General features: G+C 47.7%; 1 protein-coding gene across 2 annotated transcripts in view; it reads left to right on the forward strand.

Moving 5' to 3' along the window:
* Positions 1–6289: 6289 nt before the first annotated feature.
* PTBP1 (polypyrimidine tract binding protein 1) overlaps positions 6290–26445 on the forward strand; it is a 38212-nt gene continuing 18056 nt past the window's right edge. Inside the window, exons 1-7 of one of the 2 annotated variants that reach the window (XM_083483875.1) lie at positions 6315–6450; positions 13390–13420; positions 21140–21215; positions 21620–21691; positions 23217–23389; positions 24546–24692; positions 26106–26276. In XM_083483875.1, the coding sequence (XP_083340001.1) occupies positions 6443–6450; positions 13390–13420; positions 21140–21215; positions 21620–21691; positions 23217–23389; positions 24546–24692; positions 26106–26276 (678 nt within the window). In that variant the 5' untranslated portion in view covers positions 6315–6442. Of the gene's footprint in view, positions 6451–13389; positions 13421–21139; positions 21216–21619; positions 21692–23216; positions 23390–24545; positions 24693–26105; positions 26277–26445 lie in introns of both variants that reach the window. The other variant, XM_083483876.1, reaches the window with a different exon arrangement.

Consider the following 26445-nt stretch of genomic DNA (forward strand, 5'->3'; position numbering starts at 1 on the left):
TGAAACTGTTCTTAACGTGAAGCATCACTTTAGCTAATGGGGCCTCCCGCTGCCACCACACCGCCGGAGCACGATTTCTGTTCTCATCCTGAAGCAAAGTTCTTAATTTGAGGTACTATTTCTGGGTTAGCGGAGTCTGTAACCTGAATCGTATGTAACCCGAGGTACCACTGTATATCATTCCGGCAAGGCTCTTGACCACCGAAGAGAAGCAAGGGAGCTCTTAAGACAGGAAGTAGGGACTCTGTACTGTACTTGAAGAGACAGAGCAAGGTCAAGTCACTCTTCCCAGATGCAACATGTTGTTGTTTTCCTGCATGGCATCACTTCTCATTGTTATTCCTGCAAGCCTTAAAGGAATGTGAACCGCTTATCTGGCTGCCCCCGCTCTGCTTCTTCAATATTTCCGCTGGACGCGGCTTTTGCTGCTGCAAAAAAACCAGCTCCTTCCACCCAGCCGAGCATTGCACGCAGCAATGGGGGCTGTTTGTCTAAATAAGACACGCAATTTCTCGATGGGGTGGAAGAATGCAAAGAATCCAGAGAGGAAAAACCAGTTAGAGGAGAAGGAACAGAGGCCAGAGAAAGGGGCTATTTTTTTTTTAACAGGGGGAAAGATACTTGCATCCGTTTCTAGCTATTAAAGGGGAGTTTTCTAAGGTGCGGTGCGGAGATTTGGTCATTGTTTCTCTACCCCAACGCCAGGGCTATGACCGGTTAGATGAGACAAGTTTCCTGGAGTTTTTGCACCGTCCGTGTTTCCTAAGGAAATTGTCTCCGCCGCAAGGCATGCGCTCGGCTCCAGCTGCCTGCAGAGACACCATATATCCACAGCACGTTTAAAGGATATTTCTTCCCCCCAAAATAATTCTGGGAACTGCAGCGTAACCCCTTGCTGTGCTACAGTTCCCAGCGCCCTGAACAGACTGCAGTTTCCAGGAGCCTTTGGTGGGTGGGAACGAAGGGGGTGAGGACCTGCGTTTATGGGATGGCGGTGAGTTACCAGCAATGCCCTCCTGACACACAGGCCAGTCCCTACAAGAAAGAAAGAAAGAAAGAAAGAAAGAAAGAAAGAAAGAAAGGAAAGAAAGAAAGAAAGAAAGAAAGAAAGAAAGACAAGTCAGATCTCGGAGGTGGCGAAGTTAAGGAAACAGACATTTCAGCTTCCTGGAACCCCCTGTTGGGAGACCTTGCGGTGCCCATATTATGCTGAAAAAAATACAAGAGGGAGGCTCTTTGGCGCTGAAGGACAACTCGCAATGGAGAACTTCTCCTAACTTCTCAGCACACGTTCTGCCAAATGGACCCATTATTTTTTCGTTTTTGCAAGCGGCTGTCCCTGATATAATTACCATTGCCGTTTTTCTTCTTCGAATTTTTTTATTCATTTTATAACACAAATACAAACAATACAAACAAATTCTTGTCATATCCTTATTTTCCTAAACACTGTTAGGTGGGCCTCCCCAAGTCCCCCCTATCTGATTTTCATTTTACTTCATCTTTAGCAGTTTACATATGCCCATTTCAAACAAGCGCTGCATTTTGCTCTGCGCATCATTTTGGGAATTAAACAGGCCCGCTTTTAGATGCGAACCAGAGCCGATTTCCGCCCCTTCCATCTCCGTTAATTTCTACTTGCTTAAGGACTAACGACGGGTGCAAATTTGTGTGTGATTTTTCACGTTTGTTTGTTTAAAGGGTTGTTCAGATGCTGAAGACAAGTTGGAATTTAAGGATGGCTTTCTGAAACCACTCCGGGCGGTTTCCATCTCTGTTTGCTCCAACGGGAAGTTTCCATGACACTCGGATGAGATGAAAGGAGCTGGCGGGCATGAATAAACCATCGCTGCCCTGAATTATTTAGCGATGGACCTTGTGGTGTGCGAGGGGCGGGGGGGAAACGATCCCTTCGTCCCTCATTGATGTTTCTGCCACCTCTGTATATAATATATAAGCCAGCCAACGCTGAGCTTTATAATGCAGGCGCCGGAATGAACCTCTTTTTAAAAAACAAAGGAAGGGAATCTGGGGTGTTTGACCGCTTCCAAACAACCTGTTCGTTCATACACCGTTATTTCTTGAATTTACGCCTGGCCCGCCCTCCCCAAGGGGCCCAGGGCAGCAAGCAGAGGCATGGTTTCAAAGCAAAAAAAGCAATTTCTACAACAGTTGAAAACACTCTTAAATAAAACATCTCAGGAGGAACGATTGAAGGAGCTGGGTATGTTTAGCCTGGAAAATATGAGATGTGATAGGATAGCCATGTGTATAGATGATACACAGCCTTGATACAAGCACACAGAAAGCGAGCTGCTGGAATTCCTGACTTCTGCAAAAAAAGCTTCATTACAGAGCCAAAGATAGCAGGTCCTTTTTGGTGGCGGCACCCCAGCTTTAGAATACCCTCCCAAAAGAAGGAAGGTGGTCTTCTACAAGGCATTCTTTTCAGCCCTAGGTGTACAGTGGTGCCCCGCAAGACGAATGCCTCGCAAGACAAAAAACTCGCTAGACGAAAGGTTTTTCCGTTCGCGATTTGCCTCGCAAGACGAATTTTTCGTATGGGCTTGCTTCGCAAGACGAAAACGTCTCGCGACTTTTTTTTCTTTGACTAAAAACAAAGACATGTTTTGTTTATAAAGTTAATTTATTTTCCCTTAAATTTTTGAACTGCTCTTTACAGTATGTGTGACTTTAAAGAGCAGTTAATAAACTGTTGTTGTACCAAATTTGGCTTTGTTTGGACTTTTTTTGACCATAGGAACGCATTAATTGATTTTCAATGCATTCCTATGGGATTTCGTGCTTCGCAAGACGAAAAATTCGCTAGACAACAAAAATTGCGGAACGAATTAATTTCGTCTTGCGGGGCACCACTGTATTTACCTTTTTATACACACATATATAAAGCTAGGGGATGTGGGTGGCGCTGTGGGTTAAACCACAGAGCCTAGGGCTTGCCGATCAGAAAGTCGGCGGTTCGAATCCCCGTAATGATGGGGTGAGCTCCCGTTGCTCGGTCCCTGCTCCTGCCCACCTAGCAGTTCGAAAGCACATCAAAGTGCAAGTAGATAAATAGGTACCGCTCCGGCAGGAAGGTAAACGGCGTTTCCGTGTGCTGCTCTGGTTTGCCAGAAGCGGCTTAGTCCTGCTGGCCACATGACCCGGAAGCTGTACGCCGGCTCCCTCGGCCAGTAAAGCGAGATGAGCGCCGCAACCCCAGAGTCGGCCACGACTGGACCTAATGGTCAGGGGTCCCTTTACCTATATAAAGCTGGTGGAACAGTTTCTGGTTTATTAACGTCGCATTGATATTTTGTTCTTACGATCGCAGCCCTGGAATGCATTTATATTTTGTTTTTTAGATTGAAGGAGTGGTGTGGAAACTGCTGAAATAAACTGACTGGTAACAGGGAGGATGGCCAGAACGTTGCATTTTTTGCAAAAATAAAAATTGCTGTTAGAAACCATTTGCCGTGCTGGGGAGTCGGGTTCTGCCATTTTTATGATTGTAGCTTGTGGTTTCAACAAAATTCCGCACCACAATAGGCAGGAAATGGCTGGTGTAGTCCCCCCCCCCTCTTTCTTTTCATAGTGTATATGAGGAAATGAGTAATCAGAAAGGAGCAGCCCGAAGCAGGAAAGTGTCGCAATTATATGAACGGCAAATGCCAAAACAAGACGCAGCCCCGTCCATTTGCAAAATTTTCGGGAGATTTGGCAGGGTGCGGAGGGAATCTGTTGAAAATTGTTCCTTCCCTGTAGGGTTTTTTGATTTAGTTCTTGTTGCTTATTCGGAAGCACACACATCAGAAAGGTTAGCAAAATCATATGGCCGGCCGACACCCCAAATCTTTAAAGGAATTTGGCTTCCTGGGAATTGTGGTTCGCTCCCTCACAGAGCTACACTTCCTGGCACCCTTAAACTACAGTTCCCAGGATTTTATTTTATTTTTGAGGGAAGGGAGTCTTAAATGTGCTTCAAGTGCACACTGTGTGTGCAGTCTTCTTGTTGTTGTTTAGTCATTTTGTCGTGCCCGCCTCTTTGTGACCCCCTGGACCAGAGCACGCCAGGCACTTCTGTCTTCCTGCAGTTTGGTCAAACTCATGCTGGTAGCTTCGAGAACACTGTCCCACCATCTCGTCCTCTGTCGTCCCCTTCTCCTGGGGAGCCTGGCCAGTTTTTTTGTAATGATAAATACTCACACCATATTCATATCTTAAATGTGCCCTTAAGACAGGATTTATGAGGGAAGAGACAATGGGGAGGTTTCCCACTTTGACCTTACAGAGAAAACATTTGCTCAGTTTAGGAATAAAAATGGTTTCAGGTCGGTCTTCCTGTGCTGATCTATGTAGGTGCTTGGTTGGTACACTTATGAACATTACAATATATCTAAGACCTCAAAATTCCTATCACAGCTACAACCCCTGATGTTCGCAACGAGATCGGAGTGAGAAACACACTTGGTTTTCCAGGATTCCTTTCGGTCGCAGAACCCAGATTTCTGCCTCTTGCAGAAATATTGCAGTTTGGTGCCCAGGCAGGCCCGCAAGTTCACAAGTCTCTCGGCTAAATGGGGGGTGGAGGGGAGGGCGATTTCATCTTGCCACGGGCATAGAAAGGTAACCTGGAATTGAAATTACATCCCTCCCGGCCGAAACCCAATCCAGCCGTGTAACAGAATAAGCATGCGGTGCTGTCGCTGCCAGACAGCTGGTGAACTGGAGATGGGAGCCTGAAATGAAAGCAAAGAAAACTAAATTTAAAACGCCTTTCTTGCTTTCCCGTTCTTCATTCCCCACCCCCAGGTCTCCTTCCCCAACTACATTTCTCCCGGTTTCTGCCTTGCACGCCTTAGCTTCTCCCTCCGCGGTTGATAATAGCTATAGTTCCCGTCGAAATTATTCAACCCCCATTGCAAACAGGTTTGTTTTCGAAATTTACAGGCTTTCTGCTGTCTGCAATGAGCAAATCGAACAAAAGCAATCGAAATAGCTGAACACAACGGTGGCCCCCCAAATTCGGCTGGAAATTTCTCCAGGGCCCACCCGAGCTGGGAGAAAATTACTGAGTCTCACTGGCCCAACCCCAAAGAGGCAGCGCTTGGCATGTTGTTGTTGTTTAGTTGTTTAGTCGTGTCCGCCTCTTCGTGACCCCCTGGACCAGAGCACGCCAGGCCCTCCTGTCTTCCACTGCCTCCCGCAGTTTGGTCAAACTCATGCTGGTCGCTTCGAGAACACTGTCCCACCATCTTGTCCTCTGTCGTCCCCTTCTCCTTGCGCCCTCCATCTTCCCCAACATCAGGGTCTTTCCCAGGGAGTCTTCTCTTCTCCTGAGGTGGCCAAAGTATTGGAGCCTCAGCTTCAGGATCTGTCCTTCCAGTGAGCACTCAGGGCTCATTTCCTTCCGAATGGAGAGGTTGGATCTTCTTGCAGTCCATGGGACTCTCAAGAGTCTCCTCCAGCACCAGAATTCAAAAGCATCCATTCTTCGGTGATCAGCGTTCTTTATGGTCCAGCTCTCACTTCCACACATCATTACTGAGAAAACCTATTATTATTATTATTAATTTTATTATTAATCACCCTATACCTTGCAGTTCTCACAGGATACAATATAAAAACACCAAGCACATAATCAAAATAAAAACAACCCCCAACACATTTTATGCAGCACATTTCCTATGGATATCTAGCCCCTCTTTGGGAATTGCTAAATCCTTTTACCAGAACGACTTCCTTGTGGCGGGGAGTTCCATAGTTCTACAAACCACAGAATCCTTTCCTGAATTTTTTCTACCCCCTTTTTTTAGGGGGACTCAAAAGAGACTATGAAATCCAGGGTCTAAAATCACCTAACCCCAGGACCGTGTCCTTGTTTTGTTGTTAAATTGTCAGCACCTGAACTCGGGATCCAGCTACAAATATATTCCACTACTAGAAACATATATACTTCGATATGCCCGTTCTCAAAATGGCCGCGGCAGCCTCGCGTGCCAGGCTTCCGCCGCCCGCCGCGTTCGCTTCCAAGACCCATCCACGCGCTCGCATTCCTTTGCCCAGACCCAAGATGGCCGCCGACGGGCCGCCCACCCTGGAAGACCGAGCGGGCAGCGAGGGGAGCCCGCCCCCAAAATGGCCTCCCGCCTGACGCGACGCCGTCACCGCGCCAATCGCAACGCGCGCAGGAGCCGGAGCCCGCCCCCGTCGCCTAGCCGCACCCAATGGGAGCCACGAGCCGGGAGGAGCCCCGCCGCCCGCCTCGTCACGGTGACAGCGCCGCCTAGCCAATGGGGAGCCGGCGCCTCAAAAGGAGCCGAGGGCGGGTCCCGCCCCGCGCCGCCATTTTGTGAGTCTATATAACACGTAGCCGTTGAGCCCGCTCCTGCTATTCCAGCGCGTCCAGCTCCGCTTCCCTTTCGGGTCGCCTTCGTGTGCCATGGACGGGTGAGCGGAAGGGAAGGGGGTTGGTTTGTGAGGAAAAAAATCACCTCAGGGGAAGAGAGAAGGGGGGAGGGGCGGTTGAAAAGGGGGCGAAAGCGAAGCGCGGAGCTCACCTGAGGGGGGGATAAAGTCCTGCCTGAGGGGAATTCGAACCCGGTTCCGTGAGGGGGGGGGCGAAAACTAGGCCTTTTCTGAGGTAGAAAGTGAAATATATGAGGGGGGGAGGGGAGAGAGAAGGGGAGCGGGCACGCGCGCGCGTGCCACCGTCCCCCCATCTCTTTTGAAAGTTCCGTATGCGCGCGCATATGCACTCTTCTCCCCCCCTCCCCCCGAAAGTTCTAACCGGCGCGCGCCCCGCAACCGCGTTCCCGGCCAGCGAACGTTCTGAGGGGGCGAGCGCGCTCCCGCGGCAACGTTCGGTGCGCGCGCGCGCGCGGCCCGCAACTCAACGTTCTAAAGTTCTTCTTAGAATAAAGTGGGGGGGGGGCAGGCCGGCGGAAGAAGGCGCATGCGCTTTCAGCGCCCACCTAACCAGCTCCGTGGATGATGCTCGATCCGTCTTGTGTTTCAAAGCCACCCGTGAAACTTGGTTCCCAAGTGTCTTGTCTCTGCTGCCTCGAGCTAAGTCGCCTCTTAGCCACGCCCTCTTTTTTCCTGTCTTCCTCTTTCTTACTCTGCCCCCCCCAGACTTTTTTTTGGGGGGGGTTATATGTGCATCCCCTCCAACGTTTCTCCCCTGAAAAGAGGGACGTCCTATTCCATCCCCTCCAACGTTTCTCCCCTGAAAAGAGGGACGTCCTATTCCATCCCCTCCAACGTTTCTCCCCTGAAAAGAGGGACGTCCTATTCCATCCCCTCCAACGTTTCTCCCGTGAAAATAGGGACGTCCTATTCCATCTTCTCCAACGTTTCTCCCCTGAAAAGAGGGACGTCCTATTCCATCCCCTCCAACGTTTCTCCCCTGAAAAGAGGGACGTCCTATTCCATCCCCTCCAACGTTTCTCCCCTGAAAAGAGGGACGTCCTATTCCATCCCCTCCAACGTTTCTCCCGTGAAAAGAGGGGCGTCCTATTCCATCCCCTCCAACGTTTCACCCTGAAAACAGGGATGTCCTAAGGAACAGAGGGACGCGGATGGCGCTGTGGGTTTAGCCACAGAGCCTAGGGCTTGCCGATCAGAAGGTTGGCGGTTCGAATCCCCACAATATAGTGAGCTCCCGTTGCTCGGTCCCTGCTCCTGCCAACCTAGCAATTCAAAAGCACGTCAAAGTGCAAGTAGATAAATAGGTACCACTCCGGCGGGAAGGTAAACGGCGTTTCTGTGCGCTGCTCTGGTTCGCCAGAAGCGGCTTAGTCCTGCTGGCCACATGACCCAGAAGCTGTACGCCGGCTCCCTTGGCCAGTAAAGCGAGATGAGCGCCGCAACCCCAGAGTCGGCCACGACTGGACCTAATGGTCAGGGGTCCCTTTACCTTTAAGGAACAGTGGTACATTCCATAATTCCATCAGAAACTGGGAGGGCTTCTGTGAATCCAGGAGTGTCCCCAGAAAATAGGGGCACTTGTAGGGTCTGCTTGTGCCTCTTAAGGATGCAAGGACCCTTAACTAGGGGGTAAGTCCTGCTGAACTTTGATGCACTCGGGTTTGGCCTTCTGTTGCAAGAATATGTGCCCTATCTCATGAATGAACCCAAAATCACATGAGACGGTGGCGAAAGGCCTTTGAGCGATCTAAAAATAAAAGGGAAGTTCGTGTGTGCAGTGTTGCACGTGGGTTAAAAAGAGAAGTTGGGGAGTGTGGCGAAGCCACAAGTCTAGCAAAGGGCAGTGCGTGCTTGGGTAACAGATTTGAGGACTGCAGAGGGTTGGGCTGGATGACCCTCGTGGGATATTTCCAGCAACTACAAGGAGATGTTTGGGATTGATCCTGGCACCTTCTGCGTGTGAAGCAGACGCTCTACTGTTGAGCAATGGCCCTTCCCAAAACCGGGCACAAACCTGCTTAAAGGTGCTTATTCTTCTGTCCTCCTTTTTTACAGCTTAGTCCCGAGTAAACCAGGGCAGCGGATGCCCTGGAGATGCCAGAGGTTGAACTTTGGGGAGTAAGCCAAGCGAACAAATGAAATAGTTCACACCCCACCCCACTGCTATGTAGAAAGGAAGCGATGGTGGCTGGGAATAAAGCTGTGTGAACTGAGCGATGGGTGTGGAAGAAGAAATAAGGGTTTGCAAAAGGATGAAGAAGGAAATCTTGGGGGGTTGTCTCTTCAGACACCCTTTAATGTACTTAAGGAACAATTTGTGGTTTGGATTATCCTCATTAGCCTGATGCAGAGTATACCTTTCACTCCCCATGCCCCCATGGTTTCCATATTCTCTGTACTCTCCCCTCTTCTCTGAATTGCAGCTTTGCAGGCTGCTGCCTTCCTTCGGTCGACTTGCTTCAAGCACCCCATTCTATGGGTCAGGGTAGCTGCCTCCTTCTCCCCACGACTTATACTTGTGAAGCCTGTGTTGTGCTTCTCCCCCACTTCCTATCCTTATCTAGAAGCACGTTTTCTCTTCTGAACCGCCCCTTCCTGAAGTGTTTGGTTGTGACCCTCTTGCCTCGGTCTCTTAAGTGCGCGCTGGTGAAAGAATGTACTAAAAACACTGTTCACTTCTCCCTTACTGCCAGGATGGATGAGAACTTCAAACTCATTTCCTCGCAAAGGAGTTTCATTGTCAGCATACTTTCCTGGAGATCATTGATTGACCTTGGGTCAACTTTGTAGATAGTTTTTCTCATTGCCTTGGTGGCAAGCATGTAACTGCCTAGGCAACCTGGTTGCAGTACTTTGCAACACGGGCAGGCCAGCTTGCAAGGTATCTCTCCTCCCCCCCAACTAGAACCCTGAAGCCTAGCAAATGGAAGTAATATACAGTGGTACCTTGGTGCATTCGAAAACTGAAGCATTTACTTCCGGGTTCTTGGCATTCAAAAACCAAAACGTTTGGCTTCCAAGGTGCTCGAAAACCGAGGTACCACTGTACTCCTAATAATTAAGGAACAGGCCGTGTTTGAAATTCCCCAGGCATGTTTTGCTATTGACATGGGTCCAGTTGCGACAGTGTGGAGATTTCTGGGTGTCACGTTGGCAACTGACATCTCCATGGAGCCACCTGACTCACGCGCAGTCCTCCATCCAGACATCAAGGAAAAGTTAAGTGCAGGGCTGAGTACAGAGACTTCGACTGTGTTACAGCCTTTCCACAAGCTACCCAAATGGAACTCAGACCACAGTTTAAAAACCTCTGCCTTAGTCAAAAGTTAATACCGTTTCCATTTTCACTGTGTGTGTTACTCCTTCTTGCATACTGAGAGACACCCTTATGTACTCCTTTGCTTAGTTTTGGGGGGTAAAAGGATACTCCATTTTAACCCTTCCTTGTTTGCAAATGAAAGTTTTTGTGCAGTTTCATTGCTTCCCTGTCTGCTACTTAATTCTAGTTTTCTAGTTCATTCTTCATGTGGCTTTACCTTCTGTTGTGTGGGTGCCCATTCAGTGTCCCACAGGCTGTTCCCTCCAGCTTCCTCCCACTTTGAGTGTGTCAGGAAGCTTCCCACCTGCTTTTCTCTGCATTGCAAAAAAAAAAAGGGCTTGCTGGGAAGGTCCTATTTCTGCCACACCCTTCCATTTACCTAGAAAATGCTTCCTCCTTTAATTTGCATGCGAATCTAAGTTTCCCCTGCAGGCGTAGTTGGGTGGAGATTTGTTGCCTAGGTGTGGAGAGCAATGTATGCCTGGGACTTCTGCTTTTCTTTTGAGTCACCTTTTAAAGGTGACCTTGAGAACCACAATAAACTAGTCAGTATATTGTCCTGGCAGTTCATGTCCATCGAAACAGTTCTGTCATTCCATTTTGGTTCAGAGGTTGAACAAGGGTAAGTTATAATTCTGAGCCAGAAATCAAACTTCTTGGGCGCCAGCCCTGTATAGAGCTGGAAAAAAGAAACCATCGCATCTGAGTGCCACTTTAAAATTCCAGTGTAACTGGGTGCCCGAAAATATTTCAGCCCTGGTGCCATGTCGCAAAAAAAAGTCTGTGTCAATTGTCAATCAGTTGATTTCAACTTCTATTTCCTATTGATGGGGTGAATGTTTTTTCCACACACACAGTCCATGGTGAATGTGGAAGGAATATCCAATAAAAACAAGGAATATTTTCAGATAAATGGGAATAGGTTCCTTAAACTATGACCAGCAACCCTTCTCTATCTTGAGCTCCTGTGACCAGTTCTGGTGGTCCCTTACTCAGCGGGAGAGCAACACCATTCAGAAGCAGCTGTACTCCCAAGCCTGGATCACATTGTCTGCTCTCCAACAGAGCCTCTTATCTTTGCCAGGAATAAACCTCAACTTACTAGACCAAATCAAATACATGAGTCTATCTGGGCAAATCATTGAGGATTTTCACGGCTTCACTGTGGCACCAGGTGAATAAAAGGAAATAGAGCTCAGTATTGGCATAGTGGTGGCATCCAGACCCTCAGATGACCCAAAACTTGCATTCTGTTTGATGCAGTTCTCTGTCTTTAAGAAGTGATAAAGACCGGAATAGCTGACTACCACTGATAGATGTAGTTTTGCAAAAAAAAAATACAGTTTCCTGGTGGGAGGGGAAAAGTGGACTTCCTTTGGTAGGAAATCTGTCTGTTAAAATGCTGAGCCCCAGGAATTGGTCCTGATAACAAAGTTCCTTTGGCTGGCAAAGTCCATATATTAAGTTTCCTGTAAGTATCTCCCACCATTCCACTCCCAGCCTTGACTCTTCCACGGGAAAGAATTCCTTCAGTATGTTCTGATGGAGCTTGTCAATTAGCCTCGAAGATCACGCAAAAACCTACATAAAATAGTTTCTAAGCAGCTAATAATTTCTCATTAGGTATTACTGAACCTAACAGTTGTTCGGTTATGATCAGTTTAAAACCATTGTCTCAACTTGCTGTGTAAAAAAAATAATAATCCTTGAATGAGCCCTTCCCCAGAGAAGCAGGAAATAAGAGTCATTGCTCTCAGAATAACTTTTGAGAGTTAGTCTGTCTTGGGAATTTCCTCCTATAGATGAACAGAAGTAAAATGGCTTTTCAGTAACCCTGTATTTTTTTTAATCTCTTATACAATTTGCATGATGACGAAGCAGTGGAAAGCATCTCTTTGGCTGGGCTTCTCTGCTGATTTCACAGATGGGTTTAATTAGTCCACTTGAACTAAGCGTTCAAGATCTCAACAAAACCCATCTGTCTCCGCTGGCAATTCTAAACACCAGTGGGATTGTAAAAATTCTGCGTTCCCTCACTTGAGCTTTTTCTTTTCTTTAAAAAAAAAGTCATTGGTTCGCAGTGGCAATTGCTGCTAGCTTGTAGTACTCCTGGCAGCTAGTCCTGAATCAGACTTAACGCCAGCTGTGAAGTGCTGGGGGTGAGGAGTCAGAAGTTGGCTTCTGAAGAAGAAATGCGCAGGCGGCTGGGGCAAGGGAGCCCAGTGGTTTGCTGGGGTTAAACATAGAGGCAGTCTGGCCTGGTTTCTTCGAAGTTGCCAAATGAGATCAATTGAAGTGAGCAAGGGGAGTGGTGAAGTAAACCTTTTGTCTTAAAACTCCAGGTGTATGGCAATACGGCTGTCTGTCTGGCCGCCTTCACACATAAACGCTAAGCCAAACCATGGCTTGGTTTGAGCAAGCAGCCACTTGCTGCTGCGTTGAGCTAAGCCATGGTTTGGCTACTGCGTTGTCCAAACCCAGGCTTCTGGTTGAGCACTCCAGATGAACCCATGAACTGCAACCAAGATTTGTCCAGTGGTTTCCAGCTTGTGGTTTGGGTGGACTCAGCCATGAGCCTGGATTTCTCCGGCTTCCTGAGCCAGACTGTGGCCTAGCGCATTGGCAAAACAACCAGGGGATAGACCCATTTAAATTCATAGGCTCATAGAGTTAGAAGCGATTCTGAGGATCACCTGGTCCAATCTGAATATGCAGCTGCCCCACATGGGAATCGAACCCACAACCTTGGCCTTGTCAGCACCACGCTCTTAACCAATGCAACCATGATTGCCATTCTGAGAGAACTAGCTGTTTGGGGTTGCCACCATGTACTCTCATTTTGTGATCATTCGTCTCTGGGGGACCTTACAACCTGCGGTGCAGCCCTGCTCATTTTCCTTCTGTCTCTTGTGACTAACGCTAGGGCTACCAGCAGCACTGCAGTCTTGATATGCTGGGCTTGGGGGGAAGGGGTGAGGGAACAGAAATAATCTGTTGGGGCAAGTATGGACCCCATTGCTTAGGGAGCCCAAACTCTATATAGTCAGGGCTGGAACGTTTCTTGAGTTCAGTAGTTTTCCCCCTTTGATACAGTGGAAAAAGATGGACTCAATGAGATTAGAGGACCTGATTCTAGACAGGTATTTATATCAAGGGTGAAAGGGATAAGATCTCAATGTCCCTTAAAGAGCAACTTACTATCGTATGCATCATTAAATGCAAAACACCTTGCTCCTCTAAGCTGGACAGAGCTGGGTGGAAGTACAATTTGAAACAGTTCTTGTTTTCTTCACAGTAATTAACGTAAACTAGCAATTCTCCTTTTTGGACCCGGGTGAATTGCCACTATGACTTACAGACTGAGATGTGACTGCATGTAACACATCTGCCCTTTGACCTGGAAGTTGTGTTGTATTCTTAGAAACAGCAATCGCTTACCTTGTTACCCATGCGCTTTGCTGTTGGAAGAAATACAGTTTGCTGCCTCGTAAATTTCTGAATACCTTTGGCGCTTGGTTCCTCATCACTATTTTAAGCATACAGAGTTTCTTGCTAAGAGTTGCGTAGTTGTTGTTGTTGTTTTTATACTTCCTGTATTTGAAAACCAATCTAATATTTTATGTCTTGTCCTTCTCTTACAGCATTGTCCAAGATATAACAGTTGGTACAAAGGTAGGCCTTTTTCCTTTCTTTCATTGCTTCAGCAAATGTATGTTGTCCTGTAAACCACCGCATTTACAGAAACAAGCTGCTTTTAAAAGAATTGGTGTTTTGTGACTTGTGTTACCTGGTACGAGGCTTATATAGTCGTTTCGTCTGTTGTGTAGGAACTGGAACACGCAACGGTAGGGAAATGTCTGGTGTGTTTTCAGGCACACATTTCAGCGTGTTGAGCAATTTGTGTTTTTGCTAGAACCCCAAGATCCATCAAAAGGTTCAAAAGACATACACTTAGAAATAGATAATTCTGAGCACAGGAATTTGTTCAGAACAGCGTAACATAATGGTACTCAGTCTTTCTACAGAAAAATGCACTTCTGGTTAACACACACACACTCTCAGCTTCCTTAATTTCAGCTGCAGAATATGAGAGCAGGGGTGTTTTGTTGCTAGTGTTAAAAGTCAGCAATCCTTGCCAATTTCCTCCTAATCACAAGTCATGCATCCACTTTGCTCACTCTGAGTGGTCCTTGAATGTTCTGTTGTATGCAGGATGTCCTTGGCAATTCATAGATAGCTTGGTGATTGAAAATATAAAACAACATTGCTATTAAAGAAGTGCGGTGAGAGATCTGGACATATTTCTCCCCGAGAAAGAACGAGTCCCTAATTTTAGGGACAGCTCCAGCTGTCTTGGTGCACACCCCAGGCCTGTGTTGTAAGGTTGGTTTGCGATTAAACCATCACCTATACCCTGGGAGCACAATAACGCCTGGCCTTTTATCCTGCTAGTTTCGACCCAGCCTTGAAGTAAAGCTTTTATCTACAGAAAATGGCAGTGGTAGGAACTGCAGTGGAGGCAGCATAAAAGCTGAGACAGCACACCTCAAGGAAAGGAAAGGACAGGATGTGCTGCCTGAAAGGGATGTAGTAAAAATACGAGACTTAGCTACTGGCAGGAGTGTAAAGATGTGTTCCTTACTTAGCTGAGAGGAGTGGCACCTAGTTTGCAACAGGCTCCTGTCTTTTAAGTTTGAAATCTAAAGAAAATTCTGCCCAGCGAGACCTCTGGTTTACTAAAGCTGGTTAAAATCACGTCTGAAGGCAGGAGGGGGATGAATGTTCGGCTTGCTGTAATCACAACTTGGAAAGGAGATAGGAACCAGGAAGCACTGTTGACTTTAGATCATGGGATGGGAGCTGTGCAGGCCTGTTAAAATCCTAGGTGATCGAACACTGAAGGCTGCTGGTGCCTCCATTTTCTCAGTCCTGGCCCAGTCATCGGCTGGTACCTAACATAGGGAATAGAAATAATTATTTTAATCGCTAGCTTGCTCTGAATCCAGGAAAGAGAACGTGAAATCCTACCTCATGGCAGACCACCGAGCCCTGGGTTGGTGGATGGGGGGGGGGGAACACTGACGTTTTCCAAACCCCTCCCCCTTTGCCACGATAACTGGACTGCCTGTGTCCCACTATACAAACGCCACAGGCTCCGTAACACATTTCATTGTCCCCTCCTTTGCGAGCCGCGCTTGAGAGCAATTAGCTCCGCCTGGCTGGATAGACCTGGTTTTGTAGGGAAGCCAGGATCTTTGCCATGGGAACAGCAATTACGGCTTCGGGCCGCAGGCCAAGAATGCGAGCGGAGGAATTCTGGCCCCTCAATTTACGGCTTCAGTTCAAAGGCTGCAACAGGCTGCCTCTTGGTAGGCCTTGCTGGGGCAGGCTTGGCCACAGATGGGAGCCACATGTGCTGACACAAAGGGATATTGACTCACGCAGACCTTTTCTTGGCAGTCTAAAAATATGGGAAACACGTAGGGTATGCAGTTAATGTTGCTGTATATGTGTGGAGGTGCCCATCTGCGCTGCAAATGGCGAAACTCCCGTTTCTTTGGTTCTGAATGTATCTGGCACAACGTTTTCAGTGAAATCATTGCTGGGAACAGATGACCCTAGTGACTGGGAAGAGGAGTTTCCCTAATTTACATCCGTGCTAGTATTTGGGAAACATTAAGGTAGACAAGGTCTTGCCTCCACAAATTGCAAGGGTGTGTGTGTGTGTGTGTGTGTGTGTGTGTGTGTGTGTTTTGGATGCCCCATCTTGTGTAAAATGCATCACTCCCTGCAAGTGGAAAACTAGCCACTTGCAGTCAGAAAGTCGTGTTTTGTAATGCAACAACAGCCTGGCTTTCCTTTTGCAGTATGTATGTCGCTGTAAAGGGAGCAATGCAAATTATAGCCCTCGCCTTCAGCCTTGAAGTGGTTCGTTTTGCTGTGGCCTTGTTTATCCTCTCAATAACCCAACAAAGCAGATTCTTATAGCTTTGTTGATTCCTTGAAGCAAATAGGTCTGTTTTGTGTTAAACTTATACACCAGAAGCCTTGTTTGGGAGTACAGTATAGCAATCAGAAGTAGCTTTTCCATGATCTTTCCGCTCTTATAAATATACAAAACATATTCATCAACAAATACATTATATTGCAACCCCTTATCCCTTATATACCCAGTATATACCTGCACTCTGCGGGAAAGTTTATCCTCCGAAATCCAAAGTTCTGAGGCCTGTTCCACAGTAATTTGGAGCAGTTTTGCGTGGCTGCCTCCCTGTTTTGTACACTCCCTGGAAACAACTGAAGACTCATTTGTTCAAACAGGATTTTCCAGCTGGATAAATGAACCTTTAATATGATTGTTTTGTTTCGTTTTTGCTATGTTTTATGTTTTTAAAAAAACTTTTTTTCCTGTTTTTCTTGTGCTTCACATTTAAACTATTGTGTAGAAGACAACAAATAAATAAATGATGATGACCAGTAATAGAAAAGTTTACGGCAAGCAAGCGGTATACACTAATACCACTTGCATAAACTATCCTCACTGAACTTCCTCATAATAATCCTTGATACTCAGGTTATCCCAATTCGCAAGTCACAAGAGAACTCGATCAAAATCCCTTTGCGCCGATAATGCAAATATATAAAGTGTGCATGAGCGTAGATCTGCTTTCACTGTTTGCCTGTAATCTCTCGGCCTTCTAAAAGTTCTGATAGTAAAATTGCAAAGGGGTGGAATCAAATAATCGTAAGGGCCTCATCCTGTGGTGACGATCCCAATAGGATAGCCTACAGCATCCAGCTGCCCTTCAGGTGTTTTGAGTCCGGCCGGCATGAGCTCCAGCTAGCATGGCTGTGTTTGCTGGGGTGGTTGGGAGTTGTAGTGCAAAACATCTGGAGGGTGCCAGGATGGCGGAAGCCACTTCAGAGCAAAGAAATGTGCTTCCATCTTACAGACTGCTAAGCTAATTGTAATCACAAACTGAATCTCAGATATAAAACACTGGGCTATGTTTGTGGCCTCTTGCACTCAATTTCTGGCCGAGAAATGTGAGTACAAGTTAGTTCTGATTGCATTAGCTTGGTTGTACGTTCCTGTTTGCCTAATTAAAGTTATTAAAGTTTTTGCTTAGCCTCTTGAGGTTATTATCGAAGCCGGTAGTAACATAAAGCCTTACTGTTGGGAGGGGTGCCTCCTTCAAATGAGAAACTGACTTGGATGTTCCCTCCATGAAATAAACAGTGTTTCTATTCTGATGAATCTGGCCCGTACTAATAAAAAGACTATGGAAAAACTACCAAATTTGACATAAATGAAAAGCATTCTAATTTTGCAAAGCTTTGCCTTGGGTGATGCTGGAGCCATCAAGTCAGTACTGTACAGTTTTTCACTTCCCTGTAGAAAGGCCCCTTAAAATAGTGGCCTTTTAGCGTGTGGAAGAAATACCAGGTGACTTGGAATGCCCCCTTATACCGAGGCAGACCATTGCTCTATCTATTGTCCTATTGCTTCTGAATAAACCTAGCGGTGGAGCAATAAGACTGCTAGGAAGTTTGCAAAGCCGAGCAGGGATTTGTATTGCAATTAAATGCACTGTGCCAGAACTGAAGAACCGAAGTTGCCCTGGTTCTGCTAGGTGCTAATTTTGTTCACAAGTCCTGTTGGCATCTGTTGAGGCGGGAAGCATCCTGACTCTGTGTACGCCATGGGCTTGGCACATGTTTTCTTCATTGCTAAACATGTCTTGGAAGCATGTCCTAAGGTTCTCAAGCGACCCACTTCTCTGCCGTGACCTTGGCCTCAACTCCGCAAGCTTTATTTGGATTCCTGAGCTTTTATTGGGCTGCCGTCCTCTTTTGAAGACTGCCTGGGTTATTGGGAACAGAAGCTGACGCAGGATTCTCCTGCGTTCGCCACAAAGCTTGGGTGCTGCACAGTTTGGGGCATGTTACCACTAGTTTTATGTGTCAATCTTGGTTCATAGGCAAAGGCTTCCAATCACTACAGTGTGCTGTGATAGTTCTAAAACATGATTCTGTTGCTCGGTTTCAAAACGGAGAGGCGAGTTTATAGCCCTCCTGTAACAGGTTGGCAGCTAGCTGTGTGGCAGGCCAACTGGGCCCGCCATAGATCCAAAGGGCCAAGTTGCTTCCTCCTTTGCCCTGTCAATCATACTCTTTCCTTAACAAAGGTGCAGTAGTGGTCCGTGCCATTTAAATATCAGGCCCATCCCAATTCTTACATAACCTGGGCCCTAGAACAGGGGTCAGCAACCTTTTTCATTCATGGGCCGGTCCCCTGTCCCTCAGACCATGTGGTGGGCCGGACTATATTTTGAAAGGATAATAATGAACGAATTCCTATGCCCCACAAATAACCCAGAGATGCATTTTAAATAAAAGCACGCATTCTACTCATGTAAAAACACCAGCCAGGTCCCACAAATAATCCAGAGATGCATTTTAAATAAAAGGACACATTCTATTCATGTAAAAACACACTGATTCCTGGACCATCCGCAGGCCGGATTGAGAAGGCGATTGGGCCACACCCGGCCCACGGGCCTTAGGTTGCCTACCCCTGCCCTAGAATCATGTCTGATGCGAAGTTTCCCCTCTAGCTACTTTTTGGCAAGTTCACCTAATTGTGTGATTGCAAGGTGAGTTTGCGGGAAGTTTTCAACATAACGCTAAAACCTTAATCATTTGGGTTGCAGCCAGTGTTAGTCGCACTCAGAGTAAACTTGTTTAAATTGAAGGATGTGAGTACCTGAGGCCCATTCGTTTCCCTGGGTTTACTCTGAGTAGAACTTAGTTTGATGCAGCCCTTTGATGCAACAACCTGTCTAGAACTTCTGATTCCATCTTTCGGTGTGTAGCAGCTGAATTTTGCCAGCTTTTAAGAAGCACTTTAAAATTTGGTTTAGGTCGGAACCATGGCTTGTCCTCATAATTGTAAATGCTGGAGGCAGCTCGCTTGGGTGTGGAGTGCCTTATCAGACAAGCATGACTGCATAACTTTGGTTACTCTGAGCTCAGGAATTCTGAGCGGTTAGTAACAATAGCCACACCCCTCAGATTCGCTCAAAGGGCAGGTTTGTTTCATGGCGTGTCTCCATAGTAGCTGGAAGGAGTCTGGCTGGGGCATGGAGGGAGAGCAGAGTAAAACTATTATTTTCTCTTTGCCTCTCTGTAGTTGTGAACAGAACTTTTAAGAAATAGGCATATGCCGGTTGCCTACTCTAGGATCTGGCACTAAAAATAAAACCATTATAGGCTTTCGTACCATTTGAAACAGCAATACAGTATCCCAGTACAGTGATTTACCGTATTTTTCGCCCTATAGGACACACTTTTCCCCCTCCAAAAATGAAGGGGAAATGTGTGTGCATCCTATGGGGCGAATGCAGGCTTTTGCTGAAGCCTGGAGAACGAGAGGGGTCGGTGCGCACCCCAAGCTTCGGGCTTGCGCCGCACCTGGGGGGGGGATTTTTTCTTCTTTAATCCCCCCCCCCAAAAAAAACCTAGGTGCGTCCTATGGGGCGAAAAATACGGTATGTCTATCGTGGATGTGCATTCTCATTGGTGGAGATCTGTGTTGCCCTCATGCTGAATGCAGAAGATTTTTTTAGTTGGAATCGGTAAAGAAATTACAATGCATTCGGAAACTATACATGGCTGTCTTAGTTCAGGCATTGTATTTAGCAATGGTTTGCCTGTGAGCCATATTTGAGGCTATCGCTCTTCCTCTGGAGGCAGCTGCTGTGGGAATGGCCATAGGAGTGGCGTGGAGATGAAATATGAAAGTGGATGTGCAGGTCTAAATTGCGGGTTGCTGAGCGCACAGGGGAAAGCAGAGAAGCAGTTTTAAAACGTATGTTTGGCTGCATGTTTGGAAACACCTGCCTTCTAGCCCAGGGCCAAGGCAAGCCGTCGTTCAGGGTGATGTTTGACCCTGCAGTTTGGCCACCCACGGGAAATATAGGAATCAACCTATCCTTGGTGGAGAGAGTGCAGCCTGCGACCATAGGGTCAACATGGCAGCCCCGAAGGGCCCACAGAGAATGTACATGCTCAGAACTTGAGCAGGGGCGTTGGCCAGGGCCCTGCTGTTTGCTTTGGGCAAACAAAATCAAGGCAAAAGGCCCTTAAGTGTTTCACTTCCTCCAAGCTTGCATGGCATGGCCTACTTTAACCGGTTAGAGGTGTGAAATAATGATGAGAGGTGGGAGGTGGTGAATGGCTTCTTACATAGCCGCAACTGCTGGGAATGTCAGCTGGGTTCTGCACCCTACAAGGTAGTGTTTCAGCTCACAGAAAGCTTTCTTTTCCTGCTGTATAGGAAAGGGGACACCCAGTCGGCTTCAGGAGAGTCTGAAAAGGAAGAGCAACCAAGCTTTGTTAACAAGGCCCCATTGTGTGGCCAGTTGAAAAATCTAGGACAAGATAATCGTAGAATTAGGGAGGCGAGGGGGCCCTTTCTGATTTAAAATGTGCTGCTATACCCAGGGCTGGGAGAGGTGGCTTCCCCTTTCATTTACCCACACCAGTAGGAGTCTGGAGCTGGTAGAGACTTCAGATACATGGGTGCCCTATAGGACACACTTTTCCCCCTCCAACATTCAAAAAGTAAAAAATGGTTGCCCAGTGTAATCTGCTCCAACTGCAGAGCCAATTTGCCCACAAACTGATTCATTGTCTCATTGGGATCATTTCACAGTTGTGGAGAAGCAAACCCATGCCCTCTTGCCTTGTGAGTTTTTGCACTCTGTGATGGGTGTGTGTCTGTAGCATTCATGCTTCTTGTTCTGAGGTGTGCGCTTAGTTACCGTAAACATTGGATGTGTGAAGGCCGATGGTAAGTTTTTGAGAAGCACAAAAGTTCCAGCAAAAAGGTCTGTCTGCTTGAGGGGTAAGTTGCTTGCGGTGGCAAGTGCGTTCTCCATTTGGGTAGGTTGAACGTTCTGGCCTCGCAGCTTCATCCTGTTCAGCAGCGCATTAAAATGGTGCAGGTAGGCTTTCAGGTCTGCCTTCGTAGCCTTTCCTTGCCTTGACCGTGCCTGAGAAAGGTGTCCAACATATTATAATTCCAAGGATAGCACGCTGCCTTTGAGAAAATAAACTTTACCCTTGGGTTATGGGCGCTACCAGGGTAGCTGCCCTTTTACTTACTAGGTTTCTTAACGTCAACTTCTGCTGATTCCATTTCATGTGGTTGGAAGAAGGGGATGGGTTTGGAAATCCAGGCTCCCCGCTTTCCCCACCCTTCCGCTCAATTTCTCTCCCACTTCAATTCTGGATTGTCCTCCTGTTCTCGCAGTTCCTGTGTAGAATTTAGAAAAGTGCTGTCAACTTACCCTTTTTTTTTTCTCTCCTTCTCTCTTTCTCTTCCAGCGGGGATCTGACGAACTTTTCTCTACTTGTGTCACTAACGGACCTTTTATCATGAGCAGCACCTCTGCTTCTGCAGGTAACATTGCCAGCCCAAGGAGTTCAGCGCTTTCCTGAAGGGCCCAGTTGTCAGCGAAAGTTAGCCCTCTTCCTTATATTCCCCTTCCCGGCCACCGCCACCCCCAGTATGCATATTCCTTCGTTAAAGGAACAGCCCTCCCCCCAAGGAAGGAACCTCTGCTGCCTTGTTAGATTTACAAGTTTCAACAGACTTGCGCCCCCCCCAACCCCCAGAACGAATACCTTGACTTTAACCTGCCCCAGAGCATCTCATTAAAGATGTGTTTATACTAGCAAAGCGTCCCGCACAGGTAAGGGCAGAGGACAGTTACCAGCAGAAGATAAGATTGCAAGCATACATTTCAAACACCCTGATATTTTGGCGTTTAACGAGGGGTCTGTTTTTTGGGTCTGCTGTTTCAGGCATGCTGCTAGGATCACTACACAGGGTGCTTCTTGACAGCTGGGAACTGAATGATGCCTCTTTATTCGGGGGTGAGCTGGACTTTTGATCCTGGCCTTTTTCTGTTGGCCCCTCACTGTCGCGCCCACAGTCACCACTGACTCTGAGCCCCACCTCTTTTAACATTAGAACTTCCATGCAGTATTTGAATGTCAGATGAGTGTAGAGGAGTATTAAGTGACGTGCTGAACACTTGCCCGAGCATTTTGCAGAACCAGTCAATGCTTGTTGCGCTGGCGTTTGGCAAACCAGCCGGCAAACCACGAGGCCTTGGTTTTAAACAGAAACTTCCTTTCCTTTTATTATTACTTTCCCACTGTCTAGCTCTGTGTCCTAAGGCTTCCGGACAAGTAGCCTGTGAATTTGAAAGCCTTAGCGAAGCGGTTACAAGTTTGTGGTTAGCCAGTCGGCGTAGCGTTGCAAGGGCGCAACTCAGAAGCCCTTCTTGGCATTCCGTGGGCCCAAATTTCAGGCTCTCAGTGTTGCTTTAAAGTCCCGTTTCGGTGACCGCATCACATTTGCGAGGGTGGGGATTTTAAAGGATTGGCCACGAGTTGCAGACAGCACAGAGCTGGCTTGAAGAGGGGTTATCCTTCTCCCACACCGCTGCTGTGATGTGCAGAACCACATGCCGTGCCGTTCATTCCTGACACTGGTGCAAACGTTCTGTGCCATTCGCAAGAAGCACACCATGGCACTGTGTTAGACGTCACAGCAGGGGCTTGGGGAAATATGCCATGCCCTAGGAATGCTGTTTAGAGTAGCCTCCAAGCCAGTCAGCCCTAGGAATTTACTAGTCCACCTAGCCTAATTTGGCATTGATCAGGCCTCTGGCAACTAATCTGCACGGAAGGCAATTGAAATCCACATGAGCCACAGTCCGCCCAGATTGTATTATCTCTGGAATGTGGCGCCCACCGCCGAGCAAGTGCCCCCTTCCCAGCTGCGTTTGGAAGGGGAAGGGGGTCACAATGCAGGCTAGCTGCGCGTTTAAGAACTCAAAAATACGAAAGGATTCATAAAGGTTTTCCCTGGTTGTGTAACCAGCTGGCTTGCACGTTTCTCAGGCTGTGCACAGCCATCTTCAAAGGCACAACTGGCTGCACTGGTTATATCGCTTCTGCCAGCCAGAAGCTACGCTCAACCCATGCGGTGGGTGGAGTTCTAGGGGCTGGTTTAAACTGGGGTTTGGGTGGGGCAGTTTTGCATGGCCACGGCATCAGCGTGATAGCTCTGCCAGTCTCAGAGGTGTCTCGTGTGCTCAGTTACCACCTTTTAGCCACAGAGGAGGTAGGGCCTCCATGGATTACTCTTGGTTTGCGCACTAAACTTCACGCTTACCTTGCCCAGCCTTGCTGGAGTAGCTAGCCACACCAGACAGCCACTGGGGCATCCTGGTTCTAATACAGACTGGTCTAAATGGTGACCAGAAAGGTGTTATAAACTGGCTAGGAAGTGACATCATTTCCCGACTCCTCACTCTGACTGCCATGGGCGAAGAAATGGCCAGGGGTTGCCCCGGAGACCTCACCTGTCCCTGCCGGATCTCTCTTCCAGCCAACGGAAATGACAGCAAAAAGTTCAAAGGCGACAGCAGAACTGCAGGAATCCCCTCGCGAGTAATCCACATCCGCAAGCTGCCCAGTGACGTCACAGAAGCCGAAGTCATTTCCCTAGGGCTACCTTTTGGCAAGGTCACCAACCTGCTGATGTTGAAAGGGAAGAATCAGGTATGTAAATGCACGTGGAGCCATTTAACTCAGGTAGAAGTTATTAGTTGTACCATAGGAGTCTTCACTTTCAGCTGCAGAAGCTTCAGCCTTCAAATCGATAGCTTGATTTGTAGCTGCTTGAAGAAGTGAAACCGTTTGCGTAGATGGCGGCGTTTCCGTTCCTAAGCAGACCTAGAAACGGGCTTATATCAGTTTTAGGGACCGTATTCCATAAAGAAGCTAGTTTCAAACGCAAGCCACCAAGTTTCAAATTGGCTGTAAAGTGGAAGGCATAATAGCCTAGTGAATGAGCAGACATGCAGCTTCTCGAAGCAGAAATAATGGCCTTGGCACTCTTTGCTCCATTCCTGCTGTTTCTGTGCTCCCTGGGGCTAAGATATGGCATAGCTTAACATTACATCTGAACCCAGGCGCGTGGTTTTCTCTCTCCCCGGACAAACCATGAGTGGCAAACAATAACCTGATAATTTGAGATACTCAAGATAAGAGACTGTACTGACATCCTTGGGTCTGGAAGTCAGTGTTGTCCCTTGCACGTATAAAGTTTTTTGCTTCGTTTTGTTGGCATCCCCAGTTTGAAGCTCTTGGCTAAAAATGTCTTGCCCAGGCTCGCGTAAATGCTCTCGCCTACCTGGGTTCGTTTTGCAAGCTGCCCAGAAAATGGAAGTGATGAAGAGCAATTTATAAATAATAAAAGCTATGCATTTCTGGTTGTGGGAGAGGGCAGGAAGGAGAGCACCGAGTTGGAGGCTGGACGAGGCTGCCTCATGATGCCTGGATGCCTTTTTGGTTGTTGTTGTGTTTTGCTTGAATCAGAAATTACGACAGCTGCCTTAAGTCAGAAAGCACTGCTGAAAGTAGGGCGGCTATGAGGCCTGCCAGCTCCCCAACTTCCAAAGACTGAACTGTCATGAAGTCAGCGACTCCAGCACCCTAAGAGCCCTGTTGCCTATGTGGCATGCAGGCACCTTTAAAAAAAACACACCTTAAATGTCCCTTTAAATATGCCCAAATTAGAGTAGATTGTGATTTGGTATTTAAGGGCACTGTGTGCATGAAGAAATGACTTGTTCAGAAATTGAACTGCAGCCTTTGGGCTAAGACTACTTAAGGCTGATGCAGCCCGTGTTTTACATCCGTCTATCTCAATTAGGCTTTCATAGAAATGAACACAGAGGAAGCAGCTAACACCATGGTTAGCTACTACACCACGGTAACTCCTGTCCTTCGGAGCCAGGCCATCTACATCCAGTTCTCCAACCACAAAGAGCTGAAGACGGACAACTCTCCAAACCAGGCGGTGAGTCGGGATTTCAAGCAGCAGCAGCAGGGCTTTGGGGTAACGGTCTGTGTCCGTGGCTGTATTTAAATTTGCCAAGGAAAGAGACAAGCGACGGCAACGTGGCTGAGAAGATGTGTACATAATTTGTCTGTAGCCCAGTGAGGTAAAGTAAGGCAGGGAAGAATGTACTAAGAATACTCACATTGGATCAGATCGAAGTCCTTACTTATTTTCTTCTTACCTTACCTAGTATTTCATAGGGACGCGGATGGCGCTGTGGGTTAAACCCCAGAGCCTAGGACTTGCCGATCAGAAGGTCGGCGGTTCGAATCCCCGCAATGACGGGGTGAGCTCCCGTTGCTCGGTCCCAGCTCCTGCCAACCTGGCAGTTCGAAAGCACGTCCAAGTGCAAGTAGATAAATAGGTACCACTCCGGCGGGAAGGTAAACGGCGTTTCCGTGCGCTGCTCTGGTTCGCCAGAAGCGGCTTAGTCCTGCTGGCCACATGACCCGGAAGCTGTACGCCGGCTCCCTCGGCCAATAAAGCGAGATGAGCGTTGCAACCCCAGAGTCGGCCACGACTGGACCTAATGGTCAGGGGTCTCTTTACCTTTCCATGGTGCTCCTTCACATTTTCTAGTTTTGTAGGGTGCTCAAAACCCACCGCATTGCATTATCCTTACAAAAAACCCTGTAGCTTAGATCAGCACTGCACTCCTACCTAAATACAGAAATGGTATAATATAGTTGAATGTAGCTTGCCCAGGGTAACCTCGTGAGTTTATAACGGAAACAAAGGATTCTGTCCAACAAACATTTACTCATTGAAATTAATGCACCTAAGTTAGTCACGGCCCTTAATTTCAGTGTGTCTGCTCTGGGTGAAACTTAGCCGGATCGAGCCCACACTTGACCTGAGGTCTTCCTTATTTTTCTGTGGCTCACAGCACGGTAACGTGTATTAACTTGGCCTGAGCGTGCATGTTCCATTCTGCTTACTTCTAACTTACAGGCCATGGAAGGCACCGGTTTTAACAAATTACACATAGATGGTGTGTTAATGTCTTACCTGTGGCTGTTGGAAGAGTTCACACTCAATGTGCAGCAGGGCAGGGGAACCTGTGGCCCTATAGGTGTTGCTTGGACTTCAGCTTGCGTCAGCCTGACCATTGTCTGGCTCCTGGGAGTCTTAACAGCATCTTGAGTTCCGCAGGGTCCCTGTCCTTTTGTGTACAGGATGAAGAAAACATCTTGTCGTCATCCCCGTTCATCTCTTAAGGCTAAAGGCTAGGTTCCCAAGGCCCCCCCCCCCTGCATGTCTGCCTGTCATTCAATGTCCTGTTCAACATGATTCTGAAGCCGAGTGAGCGCTCGCCTCTTTCTCTTTCCACCTCTCTGCTTATTAACGTACCGAAAACGTTTGGCTCCCCAGCGCGCTCAGGCAGCCCTGCAAGCGGTGAACTCCGTGCAGTCTGGGAACCTTGCGCTGTCTGCCAGCGCTGCAGCTGTGGATGCTGGGATGGCCATGGCCGGGCAGAGCCCAGTCCTGAGGATCATTGTGGAAAACCTCTTCTACCCTGTCACCCTGGATGTCTTGCATCAGGTGAGAGAGGGTCCTCTGGCATGGGGAGCGGCCAGATTCCGGGGTTGTGTGTGATGTATCTTTTTAATTTAAAAAATTCCTCCCGGCAGCCCATATGAAATAGGCTGGAGATGGTTGTTGGCCAGAAAAGATCGCCCGGTGTTCTGGCCCTGTAGGGGCTTGCGAGGGA

Source organism: Podarcis liolepis, assembly GCF_965112155.1.
Source record: "Podarcis liolepis genome assembly, chromosome: 18".
Taxonomy (NCBI): Eukaryota; Metazoa; Chordata; class Lepidosauria; order Squamata; family Lacertidae; genus Podarcis; species Podarcis liolepis.